The 24,572-nt window shown below is 29.1% G+C and overlaps 1 protein-coding gene across 1 annotated transcript in view; it reads right to left on the bottom strand.

The window, feature by feature from the left end:
• Positions 1-6,871: 6,871 nt before the first annotated feature.
• Positions 6,872-24,572, bottom strand: part of LOC126897799 (uncharacterized) — a 36,875-nt gene continuing 19,174 nt past the window's right edge. Inside the window, exons 6-11 of the mRNA XM_050671672.1 lie at positions 21,299-21,316; positions 21,048-21,077; positions 18,018-18,083; positions 14,521-14,667; positions 10,147-10,281; positions 6,872-7,154 (exon numbers count right to left, since the gene is read on the bottom strand). Of these exons, the coding sequence (XP_050527629.1) occupies positions 6,961-7,154; positions 10,147-10,281; positions 14,521-14,667; positions 18,018-18,083; positions 21,048-21,077; positions 21,299-21,316 (590 nt within the window). The 3' untranslated portion in view covers positions 6,872-6,960. The remainder of the gene's footprint in view (positions 7,155-10,146; positions 10,282-14,520; positions 14,668-18,017; positions 18,084-21,047; positions 21,078-21,298; positions 21,317-24,572) is intronic.

Below are 24,572 nucleotides of genomic sequence, written 5' to 3'. Positions count from 1 at the left end.
ACAAAGATTATTGGCTTACAATATTGTGGAGGGATTGTCACATTGAGGTTAAATTGAGTTACATTAGTTTAAATTAGATTGTATATGTTGGTTAGTTTTAAAAATTTTAAAATTTTATTCACGTTTTCTGGTTCGGGACCTAGTGCTTGCTGGAGATTGTCAGCTATTTCCAGACTGTCTTTGGTGTTTTTGTATTTCCGGCAGTTGCAAATGATATGTTTGATGGTAAGTGCTTCTCCACAGGTGTGGCATTGTTCGGGATCGGTTTTTGACATAAGGTGTTTATGGGTCAACCAGGTGTGGCCGATGCGTAATCGGTTTAGGATTACTTCATGTCTTCTGGGGAGATATGTAGTTGGCCATGGGGATATTGAGGGCGTTATCTCGTTGAGTTTAGTATGCATTGTTTGCCACATGTGTTGCCATTGATTTGTTAGAGTGTTGTTTATTATTTTTTTACTGTCACTCAGGGTATGGATATTAATTTGCTGTGCATCGAACGAGGTAATGGCTTGTTTAGCGTATGTGTCTGCTAGTTCGTTTCCATGAATTCCGACGTGGCTTGGGATCCAGATCATAGTTATGGACTGCGAGTTAATTTCTAGTGACGATACTTGATTTTGGATCTTTCTGATAATGTCGTTAGGTTGATGATAGTTTTGAATGTTGGTTAGTGTGCTTAGGGAGTCACTGAGTATGATGGATTTAGTTATTTTCTTTTGCTTGATGATATCGAGAGAGTGAGAGATTGCGATAGCTTCAGCGGTAAAAGTTGAGCATGAGTCGGGGATTTTAATCATTATTTTATTTTCGTTGTATATCACCGAAGCTCCTACTCCTTCTTCCGTTTTGGACCCGTCAGTGAAGAACATTGTGTGCTCTTTGTAGTCTTCAAGTAATGATTGTAGTTCACTTTTGTATATTTTGGGTATAGTTTTGCTTTTGGGTAAAACTGACAGTGAGAGGTTTACATTTATATTTAAAATCCATGGTGGGATTGTGAGATTTTCGTGCTTAACGACCCCGGGTAAGCCGATTGATATATTTTGGAGTTCATTTTTATTGTTTCGGTGTATCTTGAGGTTATTTTGTATTCGCCTTATATAGAAGAGTAATGAATTTTTTTTTCTTATTAAATGTATTGGAGGGGTATTGGTGATGTTGTATAGACTGTAGATGGGGCTGGATCTGAATGCTCCAGAGACTAGTCTTAATCCGGAATTGTGTATTGTTTCAATGGTTTTGAGCTGAGATGGTTTGGCATTTATGAAGAGAAAGGAACCATATTCGAGCTTAGATAGTAAGAGGGATTTATATATTTGTTTGAGAGATATTGAATTAGCTCCCCATGAGGTATGTGCAAGTGCTTTGAGGGTGTTAATTCTTGTAGAGGACGCTTTACGTAATTCTTTTAGGTGTGTGTTCCAGGTATTTTTACAGTCGAATTTGACGCCTAAAATCTTTATGGTCTTACAGGTTGCGATTTGTAGATTGTTGATCATTAGTTGTAGTTTCTGATATTTTTTGAAGCGGGTAAAGGTGATACTCTGAGATTTTGTAGCAGAGAAGCGGAAACCAGAAGAAGCCGACCATTTTTCTAGTGAATGTAGTGCGTCTTGTATTATTGGTTGTACACTGTTTGTATTTCTCCCTCGGCACCATATGGTTAGATCATCAGCAAAGAGAGTGTAGTTTACAGGAAATTTGATGGATTCGCATACGTCGTTGATGGCTAAGAGGAAGAGGGTGACAGAAATGGTGGAGCCTTGGGGGACGCCATTTTCTTGGTTAAAGGTTGATGAGAGGTGACCGGCGGTTTTGACTTGGAAAGTTCTGGCTGACAAGAAGTGGATAATGAAATTAAGCATGTTCCCATGACAGAGTATTTTGTGTAATTTTTCTATTATTCGTGGGCGCCATGTGGTGTCATATGCTTTTGCTATGTCAAGAGCTACTAGACCTAGTACTTGTTTGGCTTCGAGTGTTTTTGAGATGTCCTCGTGTATGTCGTGTAAACTATTATATGTGCTTCTATGTTTGCGAAAACCATTTTGATGAGGAGAAAAGTGATTTGTTTTTTCGAGAAACCATCTAAGTCGTATATCTATAATCTTTTCTAAAATTTTACACATTGTGTTTAATAACGATATAGGTCTGTAACCTTCAGTCGAGAATTTGTCCTTTCCAGGTTTTAAGATAGGTATGACAATAGCGTGTTTCCATTCTTTGGGGATTTGACCGTTTTCCCATATTTTGTTGTATAGGTTAAGTAAGAATTGTGTTGCTGAAGTTGGTAGATTGTGTATAAAGCTGTATGGAATTTCGTCGGGTCCGGGAGAGAGGCTTGAACATTTAGATAGTGCCAAGTTGAATTCAGTTTCGCTAATTGGTGTGTTGAGGTATTGTTGGTCTTGATGTGTTGGGTCGATGTTTGATTGGAGATGTTGTTGTCTATTTGAGATGTTTTTATTTATGAATGAGTCGTCAAAATTATTGTCCGAACTGTTTAGGTAGAAGTGGTTTCCTATTAGGTTGGCTACTTCGATAGGGTTTGTGTGTAGGTTGTTGTCTTTTACGATATGGAGTTGTTTTTCTCTGATGTATCCTCGTAGAGATCTTACTTTGCTCCAAACCGTGCTGGGGTCACTTTTGGGTCCTATGGTTGAAGTAAATTCTTTCCAGGACTTTTTTTTGCTGTTTTTTACTAAGAATTTGGTTTTTGCTCGGAGTTGTTTGAGTTTTATGTGGTCTTCAATCTTGCCGGATTTTTGGAATATTTTTAGCGCGTCGTTTTTGTTTTTGATTGATAATTTGATTTCAGAATTCCACCAGGGGACTTTGTTATTGATGGGTGAAAAGTTTGTTTTTCCTATTGAAACGTTGGCCGCGTTTATAATGGAGCGTGTTATGTGTTTCACATCGGATACGATTGGACCGGTTATGGGAGGAGGATTGGTGGTTATATATAAATCTGTCAATTGTGTGAAAAGTTCCCAGTTGGCATTTTTTAATTTCCATCTATGATGTGATGTTTTGGGTAGCATTTTGCTTGATAGTAATTCTATTTTGATAGGTATGTGATCGCTGTCGTATATTTCGGGTAGAGTTGACCATATGGTTCGTTGGGCTAATGACGCGCTGCATAATGAGAGGTCTATCGTTGAAAAGGTTCCGTTGGCTGGGTTTAGTCGTGTGGGTTCGCCATTGTTTAATAGGATGATGTTGTCGATTTCGAGGATTTTTTCGATTTGTTTACCTCTATCATCGATTTTGTCAGACCCCCAGTATGGGCTGTGGCTGTTAAAGTCCCCCAATATATAGAAAGGGGTTGGAAGTTGTTGGATTATGTGTTCTATGTCGGAGGCTTCAAATTTTTTTTGATTCGGTATGTATATATTGCATATTGTAATTTTGGTCTCTAGTTGTATGGTTACGGCTACCACTTCTAATGAAGTTTGGATTGGGATTTGTGCACTGGGAAATTCTGATTTAGTTAATATAGCGACTCCTCCGCTTGCTCGACTGCAGTGTGTTCTGTTAGAGATGTATGTGTTATAATTCTTTGTGTGAGGTGTGTAGTTGTCATTTAAGTTTGTCTCTTGAAGACATATAATGGTTGGATTGTGGATTTGGTTTAGTATTTTAATATCGTTGATTTTTTTAACAAGTCCATTTATGTTCCACTGTATGATATTTACGCTCATCACTTTTATTTTTGTTTTTAATTTGTGTATATATAAGGCATGCTAATAAGTTTGTATCGTGGTGTGTGCTTAGTTTGATGAAACTAGTTGGGCTTGGAAGAGAAGATTTGAAAGTTTGGTTAAACGGCTTTTTAATGAACGGTCGTTAACCAGAGGCCGAATGTGATCTATTATGTCCATTAAAGATGTGATGTCTATATTTGCCTCTTCGGTGAGTGAATGGATGTTAAGGGATTTATTTGTAAAGTTGTCAAGTATATATATAAATTGGAGGTAAGACATAGGTAGATTTTCACTTTCTGTAAAGAATTTTTCTATCGGTTTTTTATTTTCATCCGTAGTTGTGTTGTCTACGCTGTTAACTGAATTTGATCTGGAACGAATTTTGGCTTTCTTAATTATTTTTTCTTTTTTTACCATGGTGTTTGCGGGTATATGATCATTTGGAGAATCTGGAGGTTTTAGGGACGATGCATCGGAGATTGGTCTTTTGTAAGTATCCTTTTGTGTTAACTTTGAGGGGAGTTCATCATAGTTATCGGATAAAGGAGGTGCCTCGGGAGTGGTTTCTAAGGACCAATCCGTGATTGTCTGTATCTGATTTCCATCGAGATGAGAGTTGGAGGTTAAGGAATATGAATCATCTTCTGTAGGTATTGGCTGTGTTTTTTTGGTGTTGTAGATATCATTAGTAAAATTAGTGTTGATTATAGGTTCAATAGTGGAGTTTTTTTCGGAATTTTTTTTGCAGTTATTGGATGTGTGCCCAACCGCTTTGCATAAAAAACAGGTTAATGTGTCGTCCGAAAAGAATATTCTAAATTGGTTATCATTTTGGGAGATTAGCATAGAGCTGGGCAGTTTGGGTATATCTTCATGGTTAATATATACTTGTCTGCGAAAGCTCATGATGTGTTCGTAGCCTTCCATATTGATACCGGCTTTTAGGTGATTAATCTGTGTTGTAGGATTTATATTTATAAGTTTTAATGCGTCCAATATTGCCCGGTTGGGGATTGACGGACATACGTTGGATATAACTACGCGTTTGGTCGGGTTAACCAGTCTGCGTATTTGAATTAATTGGTCATTGATTTTTATAGTTTGTGTTTGTTGCATTAGGTTGTCAAGGACTTGTTTACTGGATAAAAATATACAGAAACGTTGGTTTGAGATACGCGAAATGAAAATGATGTTTATAGGTTTAACTATTTTACCAATGGCTAATATGTACTCAATTTGAGGTATTCCATCAATAGAATTAAAAACTATCGCTTGTTCTCTGCTCGGAGTGTTTTCCGTTGCAGTCACCGTAGCGAAGTTCATGCCGGTATTTGTGTGAATAGACGTGGGATTAATCGAGTGTACAGTTGAAGATTGAGAATCGTTATTGTGTGTTAATTGACTTGCGATATCGGCTGAAACTGATGTGTTATCGGTGGAACGGACATACGTGGTCTGGTGTTTATACTTAGACGGCGAGTCGGGTGGGGAATGGTTGATAGACGAGTTTGACAATCGCAAACTTTTGTCGTGCAATGTCATGGCTGATTTAGAGTTGAGTTTGTTCGGTTGATATGATTTTGTAGATGATGAATTGATATTTTTTATTATAGGTGTTGTATTTTTTTTATTTGAATTGTTAGAGGTGAGAAGTTTGGTTGGTAGAGATGAGTTGGTTTTGGGCGAACCGCCCGAGGGAGATCTATTCATGTCGACTATGAATATTGGTGCGCGTTGTGTAAAGCGATTAAATTGTTAAATAATCATAATACCTGTGGACACCAGCCGTGGAGTAGGTATGTGCTATCGGAAGCTATAAAAACGTTATCTTAGAGCACACGTGTTGTACTGTCGGCGGTAGAACACGAACTGTATTACTTTTTATATCTACTTGTCTTTATTGTTCTAAACCCTCGGACTCTACAACCCCGATAGAATCTCGTTACTCACCAATTGACCAAATCCCCAAAATATCCAATCTTGGTCAAAAACACCCTAACATCTCCTTATTTAGTTATTTTTGTATTATTACAATTTTTTCACGTGCAGCAGAAGGGTTGAAATTTAATAAATTGCACCCAAAGAAAAACCTCAATCAATTTTGATAGAGAAATTTTATTAAGGGTTTATGATAATGTTTTATTAATACGAACAAAATAATTATTCTTATAAATAATTATTGTTCAAGACAAGAAAAAAAATTATAATGATAAATATATCATAGATTCAATAGTAATGATATATTTATCAAATGGAACAATGAATTTATTATATAGATCGAGGTTTTTCTCTGGGTATGGGGTAAAAATTAGTTTTTTATGTATAACTTGTAAAATTTTACTTGAATCAAAAAAATTTACTGAATAAAATTTGTTTAAAAATGTATTTCCTATAAAATATGTTATATTATTTTAGCTTCGATGCGAAGCTGAGAAGGTATTGGTTTTACTAAGATGTGTTTTTTTTTTTTTTGTGTCTGTTACCACTTTTTCTCAGCTCTCACCGAACCGATTTCTTTCAATGATATGTCAAAAGATCACAAATCGTATCTAGTCGAAAACATTACCCTTAAAAATTGAAAAAAATTCCCCCGTTCTCCGTAAATGGGGGAAACCTCCAAAAAAATTACAAATTTAAAAATCGCTAATTTTCGAAATTTTTTCAATTTATTTTACTAAAATGTGCCGTAACTTTTTCAAAAATGAACATATCAATATAATTTTTTTTTGATAGTGATTTTAATCACTGTCAGATGTCATTATACTTGATCCAACTATGCCACGTCACCACTGTGCCGCGACCCCCCTGTGCTGGGTTTTTTTTTACCTATAGAACAATTGTAGGGGGCGTCCTGATTGAATTTAATAAAAACAAAAATGACCTATGTAGATAAGGACCACCCTAACGCCACCTATAACAGCCGTCGCACAACTACGTGTATATAGATATAGTAGTTTGACTAATACCGTATACCGTACGCCACGGTACAAAGTCTAGCAAGTACTTCCGTACTTGTAAAGTACATCAACGGTAAAAGTTGCTAAAAATCATCGAACCTTTAATGTATTCGGGCGAAGTGGAAACTGATATCGATAAATGTCTTTAGTATTTCGATTATATAGCTAAAGCGAATGAATGGGATGATAATAAAAAACTTGACTAAGTTAATAAAATCACTATGTTTGTATACATTTTATTAATTAAAACCAACACATTATATTGAGTTATTACAAAATATATTTATATGGTATCTTCAAAAAGAAATACAACTTTGTGATACAAACGGCTCGCCACATTCTAAGCAATTTTCCTTTTCATTGATTTTCTTCTTGAAGCATTTATTGCAATACAAATAAGTACATAAACGGGAATGACTGTTCTTTCCAATTTTACGTGTGCATCTCCAACAATATGTTTTTAACAATACTATATTCCATTTGACACTATCTGAAAATTATAATTTTTATTAAGTAATTATATTAATTTTACCAATATTATAAAAAAACATTTTAATTCAAATCTGTTAAACTTCACTAAAAATTGTATTTTTAAAATTTCAATTAATTATAAAATGATAGTTGATTGAATGACTGATGAAAGTGATAGTTAAATTATTTTTAAAAAAAGTATTTTAGATTTGATGGATGGGTACCTTTGATAGATTATTTAATATGACATTAGCAATATATTCAAACATTTTTATAGTGAATTTATGATTTTATCAAATACTTAATTAATTCATTACAGTAGAAAAACATACATAAAAAACATAAATAATTAAATTCTATACTAAATATATTACACTTATAAATCAATAAAAATTAATCTAAAAATTATATATTAAATTGTACACATTGTACTACAAGATAGTAAAAATAAAAAAATAATATTAAAAAAAAAAGTATCAAGGAAAATACTTTTTTTAACTATGTTATAATATTTATAAAATTTACTAAAATCAGAAAATATTTATACAAATTATTTAAATAATTAATAATAATTAATTTTTTAATTATAATTATAATATGTTACTAATCATACAAAGTTATAATCTGTGTATAATTAAGGTATATATAAAAGTGTCAGTATTTCCAGAACACTTTAAAAAGTTAATTTTTTGTTAAAAAGTAGTCATTTTGAATTCCACCCTGTGGGCAGGTAAAGGTTCAAATTTATAACAAAAAAATATCAAATGATAGGTAAAGACATTATGCATTTATTAAAATAAATATGTATATATGTAAAGAAAGTATTTTCTATCTATATAAGATGATAAGAAAGTGTAAAGTGTGATAACACAAAAACATGTTAATTAAAACAAATCATTGTTAAAAATTATTAATTAAGCAAACTACTTTCTTTGTAAATTTTAAATAACACTAAAGATTATAATAATAAACTTAATCTGTTGTTTCTTTGTTTTACAGGTAATGTAATAATACTAATTTAAATAAAATTTGTTATTAATAAATAACTTTGTTTTACAGAGAAACCAGTTATTATTATTATTATNAACCAGTTGTTATTATTATTATTATTAGAAAATATTATTGTTATAGATTATAACCCCATTATATATATATATTGATTTTTATTTTTTGAAAAAGTTATGGCAGTTTTAAGTAAAAAAAATTGAAAAAATTTCGAAAATTAGCGATTTTTAAATTTGTAATTTGTTTGGAGGTTTCCCCCATTTACGGGGAACGAAGGAAATTTTTTCAGTTTTTGAGTGTAATGTCTTCAACTAGATATGATTTGTGATATTTTAACGTATTGTTGGAAGAAATCGGTTCGGTGAAAACTAAGAAAAAGTGGTAACAGACACAAAAAAAATAAATAAATAAATAATAAAAAAAAACACATTATAGTAAAATTAATACCTTCTCAGCTTCGCATTTAAGCTAAAAGTCGTTGAAAGGTCTTTTATTATTTAATTAATAGTACTTAATAAGACATTATATTAGTACTAGCTTTGAATGGTGTATGTTGAGTGTTTGTTTTATCACATGCCAATCTCATTTTTATACTTGGGCGAGGAGAAGAGTACGGTCAAGAAATAACTAGTGATAAAAATAGCTGCACCCATACCTCACCTCTCTAGTTATTACTTTAAATTGATAATGACTTCAAAAATAGTGGTCCAAAAGTTGTTATCAACCAGTAATTTTTTTAGTTATGTCATTATGTATTAAATAAGCTAATAAATTATATACCTTGTCATTTGAAAAAATAAAGTTGACATCCCTTTTAGTTTTAAGGGATGTTTTTAAAAAATAATTATTAGCTGATAAATCAAGAATTATACGTAACCAAAAACTTAGCCGTTCTTCCTCATTATTGTATTTATTTTATAATTAATCTAGTAGTTTATAATAAATCGATTAGCCTGTATACATGGTGCACTTGTCTATGCAATAAGCTTCAAAATATGCTAATAATACCGAAAATTGTGTGATTTTGACTAAATAACTGCTAAAAATCGTGATTTCGGATTGTTTTTCTTTTTTATCTTAAAGTACATTGTATTAGAGTTTATTTGATGTAGTTTTTAGAAAGTAGGTTTTTGAAACATAATCAATTATTGAAATGAAAAAAAATTTAGATATGATTTTGAAGCCCTCCAATATCTTAAAATATGTTAGTTAATAATAAAATTTTCAATAAAAAATATTTTGTTGGCATGACAACTGTCCTAAGTGTTAGTAATGGCGTATATAGACACACACAAACACAAAAATAACACCACAAAGTAAAACCTATCAAATATACCCATAAAATTATTGAAATGAAAAAGCTGAGAAAAAGTGGTAACAAACATAGAAAAAAAAAAGCAACTTAGTAAAATTAATACCTTCTCAGCTTCTCATCGAGACTAAAAATAACAGAATTTTTGGAATCTAACAGATATTTCATTGTTCAGTAAATAAAACAGAAACATAACACACAATTTGTAAGACATTGAACCTACTATTAGATATTTTACTATATTCTTTAATGTGTTGATATTTTAGATTATTGAAATATTTTACTCTCTCATCTAAGATGCATATGAGTTATTTTTTATGAAATATTAATAGAATATGAAAAAGACAATAATTGTTTTTCGATGAGAAATCGACTGTCAAAGTAAACAAAATCGCATTTGAAAAAAAAAACTTAATTTTCGATTTTTTTAAATATTCTGGGACATCTGTTTTCTATAAAGCTTTATAAAATTAAAGATTTTTCAGAGTACTTAAGTATAATAAAAAAAAAATGTTTCACAGTTTTTTTACAAATTATTTAACTTAAAAGTAAGAAATCACAAAATTTCTATAAAAGTTTGTCAATTATTTTAATTTTGCTATAACTCTTTTAAAAAAACAGTGATTTTCATTAAGTGTTCATTATCAAAAACTTAACACTAGGCATAGGAAAATGTTACTTAAATTTTTATTACCTTTAGTCTTGTTACAATATGGACAAGATTTTAGATCTTTTTGTATACATGTATGACATAGTCTTGTTTTACAACATGCTGTTAAAAACATTTTTCCAGCACAACCAGTTATCATTGATTTACATGAACCACAATCTAAAACATACCAAAAAACAAAAATAATTGTTACTATTTATAGTAGGGTGGTCTTTATTTTTCTAAATCTGATATATAACGTAATTTTTGTAAGTCTACTTCTGGTAATACAGTTATAAAATATAATTTATAATAAATTAATATAATTTTTAAAAATATAAGTAATTTAATATTAATTAAAACGTGTTGTTCACTAATTTCCGAATTGATTAATTGAAGTTATATCCCTTGGCTGATTTTGTAGGAATACGAATTTTTAGATATTCATACCTGCAGTTGGGTTAGTTGAAGAAGCAGAAAAGAAGAAATGTAGACGGTTTGCTCTACCAAATATAAATCAAGTAATGTTTATTACTTGATGTTATATATTGTTGTTTTGTACAATATTGTAAATTACTTTGAATTTATTGTTAAAAAATAAAAATCGTATTGGCTAATATCAAAATTATTAGTAAAAAATTAATAATCAATGTCACATATATATCAAATCTAAAGATAGGTCGAATAAAAGGAAGTAGTAATATTTTCTAAGATTGAAAGCAAATGAGTGCATTACAGAAGCGATAGCTGGCGTTATTTCTAACTCAAAAATCGTCATACATTAATTTTTTTTTATTTAAATAAGATTTATACAATCTGTAAAATAAACACAAATAGCATATAGGATAAGTGTAAAGAAAATTACATGAGTAGTTTTAAAGAATCTATCGAATATCGAGCATATCGAATTTTTTTGTTTTTGTCTCTAGTATGCTCGTTTAAAGAGATTAACTAAAAATTACGCAAAATTACACGTTAATCCATACATGTGGCTTGTAAAGCAAGTCATTAGCTATACTATGAAAAAAAAAAATTTTGTGCTCGATAATATTTGAACTGTACATACTACATTTACCTAGAATAAACGAATATTTTCCTAAAAATCGTATGTTTTACAGGATTTTAACTTTATAAATAAAATTAGTCATTATTTATTATTAATTGTTATACGATTACATTGATATATAAATATGAATATTTTAGTTTTATACATATAAAAAATAATTATGCTATTGATAAATTCATGTCTGAAAATGAATGATTTAATTGACTATTTAATTCATCTTCTTTATAGTTGTCATCATTATGAGGGAATATTATTAATAATTTTTTTTTAAGTATAAATTTGTTCAATTCCACAAAAATAAAAAAAAAACTTTTTTTTTCTTTTTTATTTGAAAAAGGATATCTTTTTTAATAGGAATAAAAAATTTTTTTAATTTTAAATTATGTTTTAAGGCATAAAAAAAATGTACAAAAATAAACTCAAAATAACTGAAAATACGGATAAATTTTAGAAGTATAACATTAAAATAGCTCTACACCTTCACTAAATCAACTTATGCCCTTGAAAATTTGTATTAAAACCCTTATGTATGATATTAATGTGTTTTGATAAAAAAAAAAATTTAAGTGACTTTTAAAAAATGATACTTTTGGCCGCCTAAATCGGCGTTTTATTCCACTGTGCGATGTGAGGACGTCTGATGTGAGCGTAGATAATGTGGGTGATCGTGTCAAGTAAGAGTTAAGGATAAGGGTGACCAACTCCAAGTAGTTGAGATTAAGGCGAGAAAAAAAACAAAATACTTAACCAGTTTTTTTAATGTCTATTATTTATAGTTTTTTTTTATTTCCATAAGCGGACATTTGGTCAAAATTTTTAGTAAATTTGAAAATTCAAAGTTAACTTGCCCGAAGACCTTATATATATATATATATATATATACAGTACGATTTCGATAATCAAGATAAGTGAACTTTAACACATATGGAACCGGATAAGTGCCGGATTATCGGGATAGTTAGTAAAAAAAAGATTACAATTTAAAAAAAAAGTTATATTTATGTATTCATACTAATTTTACATAATTAACAATATGTACATACATATTTTTATTAATAATAATGATTAATTTTTTTTTGTTTCTTCATCTTGTTATATACTTTATTGAAACCCAGTTTTTTAATTTATTTTAAAATCATTATGTCCGAGCTAGGGACATCGTTTTCTTCGGCCCATTTTGTACATACGTTTAATGCATTTAATGCCTCATTGCTGGTCGCAATTCGCTTGGTCATCACTTCCTGGTCGCCATCGTCGTTGTCATCGATCAAAATCTCTCTAATTATTTCATCATATTAATTAAGTCATCCTTACATTTTTTTGATAACTCATATAGAAATTCGGAATTTAACGGTTGAGTTGAGTTCTTGGAGTCAACATCGTCCACCTCGTCCGAAATGAAAGCAGAGGGTTGGGCCAAACATTCTTTCATGAGAATTGAATAGTCAGTCTCGCTCTTGATTTTATTCCAGCTGTGGGCTAGGTTATAAACAACGTCTTTAATATTGGGTTTTTTTTTTAATTCCATGCATGCTTGAAACAATCACTGAAAATATCTCGGGTAACCCATCCTTTCGCTTGGTTTATGTAGGACACTAGTAAATGAGTCTGGTTTCTAAATGCTCTAGGACGCTTAGCTTTTCCTATCATCAATAATTTAACCTTGTGTGTGCTAGTAGCATTGGCACAAGACATAAAATTGTCGAGCCAGCCGTCATTGGCTAGAAAATCATTTATTTTTTGTTATTTTTTAATAAAAAAATTTCGCTTTACCGTGTAAAACTTCTCCCGAGTATGACAAAGAGTATGGCAGGCACGCTCTTGTAAAAACCATGTAAGCAATGCATTTTCCATTTCGAGAAACTCACATTTTTTAACACAGAAAACAAAACATTAAACAACAAAAGTAGTACGGAGTAGAGTACAAGTATGTACAAGTATTTTCATGATTGTTTACTTTCAAACTACAACCCAACCAGAAAATTGCGCTGTAGAATGAATTTTTAAACAATTTTAACCATAATATTGGGGCGCCGAATTACTGAACGTGCCGGACTATCAAGATCGTACTGTACATTATAAATAAATTATGACAATAATAATAAAATTTCGATTTAGAATGGCTAAACGTATGATTATTTCCACGCTAGAATGATAGGCAATTGAGTATAAAATAATTTAATAATTGATGTAACTTTTATTATAGAGAAAGCGAGTTAAGTTTCCTTAATTAATAATTTTGAATTTAAACAATTAATGTACTGATGAATTTTACTGTAAATATATTTTTAATGAATAATTTTTTTAATTATTTCCATAAATAACATTTTAAAATAGGACTATTTACAACTAGCACTTTAGTTGTACACAAACGAAGCTTCAACATTAATAAAACTTTGTATATCAAACTGAATAGATATCCATGACCGGAAATCACACGCAAAAAAACAAATATAGTACGGATCAGATGCAGTAATAATATCATCGTAGAGACAAATTTTACCAATAAGTCACTATGCACTTCTGTTTTAGATGTTCCCACATGATAATAAAATATTTCTTTTTAATATTAAAATATTTTTAGAATATAACCAGAATAATTAAAAATATTCTCACAATATTGTCAAAATATACTTTGGTAGCGAGTATCACATTTTTACAATATATTAAAGATATATTTCTAAAATATTATTAAAAATATCTTTTGGCAATATTTTGCATGATTTTTTATGAATTTATTAAAAAAAAAGCAAAAAGTAAACACGTCAGGATTCGAACCTCATATTTCGATTGCTAAATACACACGCGTTCCTAATTAACCCATAGGTTACTACAATAGTGGGATGATAAAAAACACTATTTAAGGTCATTTAAATTTTAAAGGTAATTTTTCCCCGTTTCAGGGGGAAAATTGTCAAAAAATTCAAAGTAAGTGTAACCAGTGTTCCCATCCTAACCCAACTGTTACCTCCCCTTGTAAGTTAGAAATTGACCTATATTATTGGTAATATAAAAATATATTCTTACTATAATAAACAACTTTTTAGGGTTTTTAATGTCTTAGAACAACAATAAGATATAATTTATACTTCGTATAAAACTAGTTTATAAAAATATTTTGACAGTATTAATATATCAAAATTACTATGTAGGTTGATATATTTTTTTGATTACATTGATAACGTGGCGTGCGGCTGAAGAAAACACATACCGTGTCAATATTAGTGATAATCAAATTTAAATAGTCATCAAATATCTTTTCATTTAATTATCTAGTAAATATTAAAATTGAATAAATAATTCTTAACATTTTATAACATTTTAAATTTTAAATGCAAATTTTAATACATTACATTCATGCATATTTTTAAAGCATATGATACAATGTTTGTTCTTTGACTTTTTTATCCAAGGAGTGAAACATGTTTTGCAAAACTTCGATTCACAGCATGGCAAAGTAATGATCTCACCATTAAAATCTCCAAGACAAAGTCTGCATTCTAAATTAAATAACATAATATATATTTATATTTATATATAAGAAATTAACATTCGTTTAGTAGCTGCGAACAATGAAAATTGTAGTTTAATATATAGAATGTAATGATTTAATATTCGATGGTGTCGCTTGTAACTATTTTATTTAGATAAGAGAAATAATACCTACATACTTAATCTTAGTGCGATTATTTATTAAAGAAACATGAAATATGAAATAAGAGTTATTAAAGGAAGAGTGATCTTATGATGTATTCTAGATATAAATTGCTTTTTTAGCATTTTTAATGACAGACATACACAAAAAAAGGTTAAGTTCATTTGTAATGAAAATGAGACATAATTAAAGTTATTATAAAATGAAATGTGTTTGACATAATATTATACATTTTCTATTTTCAATAATTCAATAATAATAAAACGAATAAAGCAATTACCAATTACCAAAAATTAAAGGTATCAATATTTAGTAATTAATAATGTAACACTACTTTTAAATAAAAACAATATAATATATTGTTGTCATTTTTTCAAATGGCAATATACATAATTAAATAGCATATTTAATAGATAATAATCTAATTAAGAAAAATGACTGGTTGATAACAACTTTTGGACTAGTATTTCAAAAGTTATTAACATTTTATACTTCGACGGGATTGAAAAGTGTTTCTGAGAAATGTGTAATGATAAAAATAGCAGTACCCACTCTTCACTTCCAGCCATTACTTTATATTTTTTATAACTTCTGAAATACTGGTCCAAAAGTTGTTATGAACAGTCATTTTCTTGATTAGATTTTTAAATATGTTAGTTAATAATATATCTTCTCATTCGAAAAAATAAAGTTGACACTCAAATAAGTTTTAAGGGATGATTTTAAGAAGTAATTAATAATTGTTATATCAAAAATACATGTAACTAAAAGAAACAAAACTTTTTTTTCAATATAGTATTATTTTTGTGAGTAATCGAGTAAACCGATTATTCTGTATACTTTCTCCAATAAAAACAATTCCATATATACGCATTTAATATGGCTTATTTTCTTCGGCTATGCTAAATTATAAAACTACTGAATCAATTAACTTTTAGTTTATGTCAAAACATAACAAATGTTAATGAGAAGTGCCATTTTCTAATTTTATTCAAATTGGTTCAATAGAACGAAAATTATGAAGTATAAAATTCAGAATTTTTACAAAATACAAAAATATTAAAAAAGTGCATTTTTATACACACGCGGCAGTCGAACCTCTTGTTGTCGGATCTCCCACTCAACTTTGTCATTTAGTGATGGGAAATGTGAATTAATTTCATTTAATTCCAATTATTCAGTTCACTAATAAGGTTTAAAAATAAACAATAATGAGTACTTAATTCATTTACGTCAATCTTCAATTTAATATAGAAAAAAAACAAAAAAAATGCCTATCGTACTTTGTTGGGTATGTAATAATTATATGTCTAAATATGAATATGTAATAAAAGCATGTAAATTTTTATTACATACTTTATTCTTATTTTACTTTCCGTTAATTTTGGTAATCAGAATGTAATATTTTTTCCAAGAAATTAATGTTAAACAATATTTATTGATTTCACAGTAATCGATGATCTTTTAGTAAGTAATAGTCAGACAGACTAATATATCCCTATGGTGTTGACCGATTTTATAATTATACATTACTTAAATAAAGTATTTAGAAGTACACCGACGGAAAAGTCTCATTAGTTGGTTCAACCATGGGTTATAAGAACCCAGAACTTACTATTAAGATGAAAAATATTCTTTATAATCTAACTATTTTTTAAGACTAATACCAGATTATTATTAATTGAATTTTGTTTTGATGATACTACTTGATTCATGAACTACCTATTCAAAATATTAACAGTGCTGATATCGATTTTTAGTTATGATTGCGATTAGAAAATATATCTTCTCTACATCGTAGTTATAATTGAGCAACCCAGTGATACCATTAAACGTTTGATGAACAAGATCGTATAAGTAGGGAGAACGCCCTGGGGACCATGAGATTAAAGCCCATCAAAAATTTCGCTTAAGTCATTTGTTGATTAGGTATACGAAATTTCATAGAATTTAACAAGGGGAATAAATATTTTGTAGTACTGTACTGTAAGAACATTTATTACTATGTTCTTACCACTTATATTATACACGTTTTATTTGCATTTACTTAATTTTTAATACATATTAATTAGCACAGAGGGAGATTCTGATGTGACAATTCTAGTCGTCTGTAGCCCGGAGCTACTGATATCGAACTAACAAAGGCAGTTGTGTTCAAGTTGCCGTTATAGACATAGTTTTTCAATACTATTACTATCGTCCTATTTATATTGTTTATAACTTAACTTGTTTTACTCAACGACCCGTCTATCGCCAATTTTCATCATAACCAACCAACTCCGTTTCACTTGGATATACCTACTAACCAACTGTACTTGGATTCAGGTCAGACGTATTGTACATTACATATAACTTATATTTACTGAACATCTAAAATATTACTTTACTTTGTCGTTGACATAAAACAATAATCTAATTTTATTTAATAATCCATACCCTGTAACTAAGGTACACGATTGCCTGTGTCTCCTTCAGATGATTAAAACTCATTTAAGGAGATAGGGATAATATTTGGGCTGACGTCGGGTAGCTTCCGATTTTTGGTATTTACCAAGATCCTCAACTATTAAACACGCTCCTAACAGTATAAACAAAAGTCAGTTGGCTTGGACGGGTTGCGAGTCCAAGTTCGAGTAAAAAACAGACAGTGTACGAATCTAAAATGGTACGTTAAATAAGTAATTAATTAAATATTTACCCTTCCATTCCCACGTTATAATGGAACAAAAGTACATAAATCATCATCTCGATAGCCTCTATCTCAATTATTTGTGGTCAGTTCTGCCTTTACGATTTAACAGAATTTTACATCGGCTGCATTGCAGTATTATTATGGTTGAGGTAACCAATATGGCTTATGTCACTGTTGAAGTCCCGTATGGTTTATAATTAGGGAACTAACAGTAAATTGCGCAACTAAACATCAACACTTAGGTAGTGACTGAATGAATCACCTCGCCCCTATATACATAGACAGACGCAATACAAAACCCAAATGCAATATCAGTCAAGAAGTTAAGCAAAATCTCATTTTTAGAACCTTTACCTTTAAAATAGAACATTCAAATTATATTTCTACACTCTGCTTTATTATTACACATAGTTCATTATATTCCGTTAAAATGTAAATTGCGAATAAAAAAAATAATATTAAATAACTATATAACATTTAGTTATTTTACTTATAATACTTACCATAGCTTACAGCAGAATTACCATCATCATCATCATTCTCTTCTTGTTCAGATGCAGTGTAATAATCTATAATGAATAATGAACCAAAAATTTCTAAGACATTTATAATTAAAGTAATGTACGAATTTAGCAAGTGATTTTAAACTTTTATTGTGTTATGAAATGATTAACACAAAATTATTGTTTTTTTTTCTATTAATTTTTAAATTTTAAAATATACACATCATTTATGAATAAAAGTATTAAATATATGATGTGAAAAAAAAATAGTAATACCATCATCATTTTCTGTAAATTAATATTTAATTAATTGATTAATTGAAAGATCTTTATTTAAAATTAGAAAAAATGCCTTGAATTATGTTCCGATTAGAAGATGAAATCTGTATTTCTTGAGTATTTACCCTTACATTAAATTTTATTTATCCAACAAAAATTTTAGTAAAAATTCAATGTAAGCATTTTGAAGAATATTTTTAAATATATGCTAAAAGATTGATACACGTTTGTTATCCATTAATAAATCGTTTTTGAAATAAATTTGATCGTTTATAAATTGTCTCACCGGCTGGATAGTAGGAGGCCATAGAAGCAATTGCCCTCCATAAATAGAATATTTTTTTTAAAAAGTCTCTTTTTAAAAATAGCTTTCACTTTAACAAAAATAGTGAAAAAAAGCTCCCATAAATTTTTTTTTCTTATAGAACCGCGCCTATAAAATCTCCTATTCAGAGAGTTTATAATATTTAACATATTAATACAATTTTTAAAATTAAAATTATTGTATGTTTTAAAAATTTAGAGAGCGACTAAATTTTAAACTAAATTCGTTAAAAAAAATAATTATAACGGTAGCACAGTGGGGTCGCGACACAGTGTGGACGTGGCATTGTTGGAATATATAGATGATATCTGACAGTGATTAAAATCACTATCATAAGAATACTTCGATGCAAATCTGTAGATAGTGTTTAATTTTAATAGCTTCTGATCACATATCAATCTAAAAAATTAAAGAATTTTTTACAATATTTGGCGATTATTGAACTTATATTCAACAAGTTATAATCGTGTTATTTTAACGTATTGGTCATTAAAATTGGTTAAGTGAGAGCTGAGAAAAATTAACGACAAACACAAATATAAACCATATAGTTATATATTTTAATATGAATAAGAAAGTCTTTCTCACAATTCAATTTTTTAATAATACATAAGGGGTGAACATATAAATGTTTTATAACAGATAAATGTTGATACATAGGTAATTGACAAAAACAAAAATAAAATTATTATTTTAAGAGAAATTGAGTGGCCAGAGTTAAAAAAATCACTCTATATAAGAGTACATAAGTAAATTTAAAGGGTTCTTTCGATTTGTTATTATTGTATTTCATCGTAATATCAGTATTTGTTCCTCTGAAAAAACTATACAAACGTTGCGCAAGTGGCGCACAGCGCATATAATAGAGCCAGTGTAATGTATATTGGGTGTATATATTTATATTTTTAATACGCTTATATTAGTTTCACTTGTGTGTATGTTTGTTTGTATATTTATTTGTATGTTTGCAACGTGGAACTAAAAAGTTATATAAAATAGTTCTATGTGCTTTAAAAGCGTGTTTGTTAGCTTTTTTATTACATTCAAACTATTAACTAAATTAATATGTCTACAAAGTAACAATAAGAACGACCTCATCTATTTATAAATTATTGATAAAGGCATTAAAAAAATAATATTAACATTATCTTAAATTTTGTATTTATTTAATAATAACATCATAATAATTATTCAACGAACCTATAAAGTTTTCATAATAACTAATATTTATTGTTTGGAAGTACTGGTACCATAAAAAACAAAAATTTAAATTGATTCATAAAATTAAAACTCATATATGTTCAGTTTTTAACAGACAATATAACTCATAGTGCGACTCACCCAAAGATGAGCTCTAATAGAAGCTAATATTCCGAATAAAATGTAACAAATTCAATTTTTTTACTTAAAAATAAAAATCGCAGCTATTTCTTAAATTCATCAAAGTTCTTCTTCTTCTTTTTCTTATTGTCTTAATCCCAACTACTTGGGTTCGGCTACCCTTATCTTAAACATTCACTTAACATGATCTCCCACATTATTTACGCTCACATTAGCTGTCCTCAAATCGCATTCAATAACATCCGTCCATCTCTTTTTTGGTCTTCCTCTATCTCTTTTTCCTTCAACATTAATTTCTATAACTGTTCTTACAGCTTCTGATTCTTCTCTCCTCATAACATGACCAAACCATCTAAATCTATTTTCTCTCATCTTACACCCAAAGAAAAACCTCAATCAATTTTGATAGAGAAATTTTATCAAGGATTTATGAGAACGTTTTATTAATACAAACAAAATAACTATTCTTATAAATAATTATTGTTCAAGACAAGAAAAAAAATTATCATATTGATAAATACATCATAGATTCAATAGTAATGATATATTTATCAAATGGAACAATGAATTTATTATATAGATCGAGGTTTTTCTCTGGGTGTATCTACGATTAACGTTACACCTATACTCCCTCTTATATGTTCTTTCCTTATTCTATCTTCTCTAGTCATTTCACTCATCCATCTAAACATTCTCATTTCTGCTACACTTATTTTCTGCTCTATTTTATTGTCAAACGTCCAAAACTGTGAACCATAAATCATAACTGTTCTCACTCATTACAGTCTTATAAAATTAACCTTTCAGTCTCATTGGAATTCATAACACACCAAACACTTCTCTCCATTTTAACCACCCATACTTAATCCTGTGTCTTAAATTATTTGAAGTTATTTTATTAAACAACAAAATAAGTAATTAGTTCAATTTAAAAACACAGTTAATTTACAATTAAGAATTAATGATTGTTATTATGACTAAAAAATAAATTTGAAATTTTGTTAATAAAATATATGTATTTAGATTTAAAAAATTGAATCATACAAAATTTAAGATGATCTAAAAAAATTGTATATAAAACTTACCCTCACTTAAAGAATCATCTACTGTAATGCCAAAAATGAAAATTGTCAAAAGGTCTAATTATTTTTTAACTGTGATTTAGTTCATAAAATGTAATTTATAAGATAACAGCTGTTATAATCTTATAGTTTTTCAGATTATTTTGAAAAACTCTAATTTACATTTAACGAAATATATTTATAATAAGTTCTATAATTAAGTCTAAAAAACGTATTCGTTTTTATTTAGTATTTAATTTACTACTAATACTTACTGCAATTAGGAGCAGCTTCTAATTTTAAAAAAATTCATAGTTATTAAATAAATTAAAAACTCAGTTTTTTTAATTATTCTATAATACAAGGTAATATTATTAAATATATTACTATCCATTTGTGTTTATATGATTTTTTTTTTAAAAAAGTATATTAAAATTTAATTTAATTTTTATAAATCATTATAAATATCAAATTTTCAAGGTATCGTGTTCCCCTTAGTAGCACACCACGTTATAAATGTATGTGGAAGTATATCAGGATCTTATTCATAAGTGTACAATGGACAAAATCTGACGGCAACCTTAAGGTGGGCGATTTAGTCATCGTCGAAGCCCCCAATCGTCCACCAACTGACTGGCGCATGGGTAGAATCTTACATATACATCCCGGTACTGACGGAATAGTACGGGTAGTGACATTAAAAACTCAAGACGGTTTATATAAGCGCCCAGTCGTTAAACTAGTCAAGTTGCCAGTAGGTGAATGATCACCGTTAAAAACTATTTCCCTATTTTAATCCTTGATTCCTCATAATAATGTTTATTCTCATACAGTCCATTAAATGTAAAGGTACACCTCACAAAAAAAAATAAAATTGTTTTTTAATCATAATTTTTTTTAATGTATTATGAATTGTTTGATTCTTATTTTGTATTTATCTTTTTTTTTAATGTTTTATGTTTATGTGTTATTTAAAACACCAACAAAGATTTTAAAAGTTGTATAACTTTCAACTCGGGGAGGAAATGTTGGGTAGAGTGTGGCACTCGTGTATGACCGGTTCGAACGTGTTAATGATTGGTCCGATCATCGTTACTTCCTCAGCGAGCGACACATCCTCTTTGGTACGTAAACAGTACACTCGTTCTCGCGACTACGATCTAATAGTCGTTCCTCAACAATTAAGTAGTGCGTTATCTTCTCTCGTATTCACAGCAAACGCCTCCGCGTGTTTGTGCTATTGGTCGGCCATAGTTCGCCATATCTTTATTGTTTATGCTCATACGGTTGCGTCTTACATGTTTTGTACTGTATATCCGTGTAAAATAATCCTTCTCGCATATTACGAGTTAGTGTCATCGTTCACGTCGTCATCAACGCTCACATACAGTCCACACTCACCACCATTAATTACCATCTTAACTTATACAGCTAAGTGTTTAATTGTTTGTTTTATTTATTTTGTATATTATCTATTTTGTTCATGGCCGCTTTGTCGGTCAGTATAATATGTAAGTTACCCCCCCCCCTTCCCTTTACTTTTAAGAATTTCATTTGCAGAACTGTAATATAATTCGTAATTTATACAATCATAAGCAGGTGTACCTATTTATTATCCCCTCTGATTTCCGCATTTTGATTTCAACAAAATAAACAACACCATCGCACAGTAATAGGCCATTCCCCTTTATTATTAAGGGGCTGCTTGTTACAAAAACATTGTTAAACACAACCATGCACCTCACCTTTTGTAAAACTTTGTAATGTTGCAGAATTTGTACTATTTTGGCTTTCTATAAATCTTATCAATTAGTGATGTGTGCATTAGGTGTTAAGTATTTCTTAATAGTTTTATATATGGTAACCTTCTCTAGACAACCGGTCCGATACCTGTCAATCGGCTTATTCTCATCAGCTGACCGTAAACTGTGCACCTGTATCATATTGTAATTCCTCCAATGAACTCGTTCGAATCGGCACCACTACCACCCGGCATCATCCCCGACGATCACTACCAGTCTACTCCATGACTGCATGTTTATGCTCTCTTCAACCTATACTACCGAGATGACAAGTTATTTTTTTTTGTATGTTTTTATGGTAAAAAAACTCTTTTTTTTTGTCATTCGTTTTTTTTTTATAAAACGTTGAGTTAATCTGCTGTCCTCTTTTTATTGTTTCTCAAGCGTATCAACTAAGTTGCAGTAATTTTTTTATTTTGTTCTCCATTTTTCTTTAAAATAGTAACGTTAAGAAATGATAGGTTGAGCAGTCAGTCGTAAATTGCGATGGGGCGTTAAGCTTGTTGCCGAACCTCAAGAAATTTTTCGACGAAATGTAACCCCCTAACAACTTCCTCTATCCTTTTTTCTGATTTGTTTTGTTTTTATATGTTTTTAATTAAATAAGAAGCACATTCCTTTTTGTTTATATATATATATATGTCCTTTTAAAAAAAAGAATTAAAGAATGTTATTATATTATTATACATGGACCTTTGTTTTTTTTTTAACTAAAAACCTATTAGCTCCATCAACGAGAACTTTTCTTGCTAGGCTATTAATTATACCAATTCAATTTTCCATTAATTTTTTCGAATATTTTTGAACGAATTCAAAAACAGAAAGACAGGTTAGCTACAAAATATGTAGTAGAACAATAAATAACAGTCTAAACCAAATTTTGTCAAAGCTATATCTCTAAAATTATTATAATATTCAATTTTTACATTTAATTTTAATTTAATACATGCAAAATGAATAATAAATAGAGGTATTTAATATATTATAACACATTTCATTATTTATTTTTAAAAAACCCAGCACAGGGGGATCGCGGCACAGTGGTGACGTGGTATAGTTATGTTAAGTATAATGATATCTGACAGTGATTACAATCACTATCATAAAAAACGCTTCGATGCAAGTCTTTAGATAGTGTTTAATTTTTAAAATTGATGGATTATTCCAAAAGTTACATGATTTGCTATTTCCTTATTATTATTGTAATTAAGATAAAGTATGTCGAATAAAAAAAGTGTTGATCTATACACTTTTCAATAAGTTATAGCATTATAAAGTTAAAAATATAAAAAATAAAATCGACAATTTTCATACAAAAATAGCATCGGTAGCCATTTTTACTGTAAAGACAAAATAAAGTCCGAATTTTTTTTTTTTCCATAATAAAGTATATTGCATAAGCTCTAATTTAAGATATATATAAAAGTGTCAGAATTTCCGAAAAACTTTCAAAAGTTAAGTCGAAAAAGTTAATTTTTTGTGAAAAAGTTGTCATTTTAAATCCTCCGCCATGGGCAGATAAAGGATCAGATTTATAAAAAAATATACCAAATGATAGGTAAAGACATCAAGCATCTATAAAAAAAATTATATTGATTTTTAAAATTAAAAGGTAAACTATTTACACTATTATAACTTAGTTTTATAAAACGATCTTCTAAACACATTGTATTTTTATATTTTTCATTTGGATCACTCTGTATACACAATTTTTTAAAAATGCTTCGATTTGATTGATTTTTGCATA

This window comes from Daktulosphaira vitifoliae, unplaced genomic scaffold (assembly GCF_025091365.1).
Source record: "Daktulosphaira vitifoliae isolate Bord-2020 unplaced genomic scaffold, ASM2509136v1 Scaffold_2, whole genome shotgun sequence".
Lineage (NCBI taxonomy): Eukaryota > Metazoa > Arthropoda > Insecta > Hemiptera > Phylloxeridae > Daktulosphaira > Daktulosphaira vitifoliae.
The sequence above is the reverse complement of the archived record's forward strand: the minus strand, read 5'-3'. Positions and strand labels throughout refer to the sequence as shown.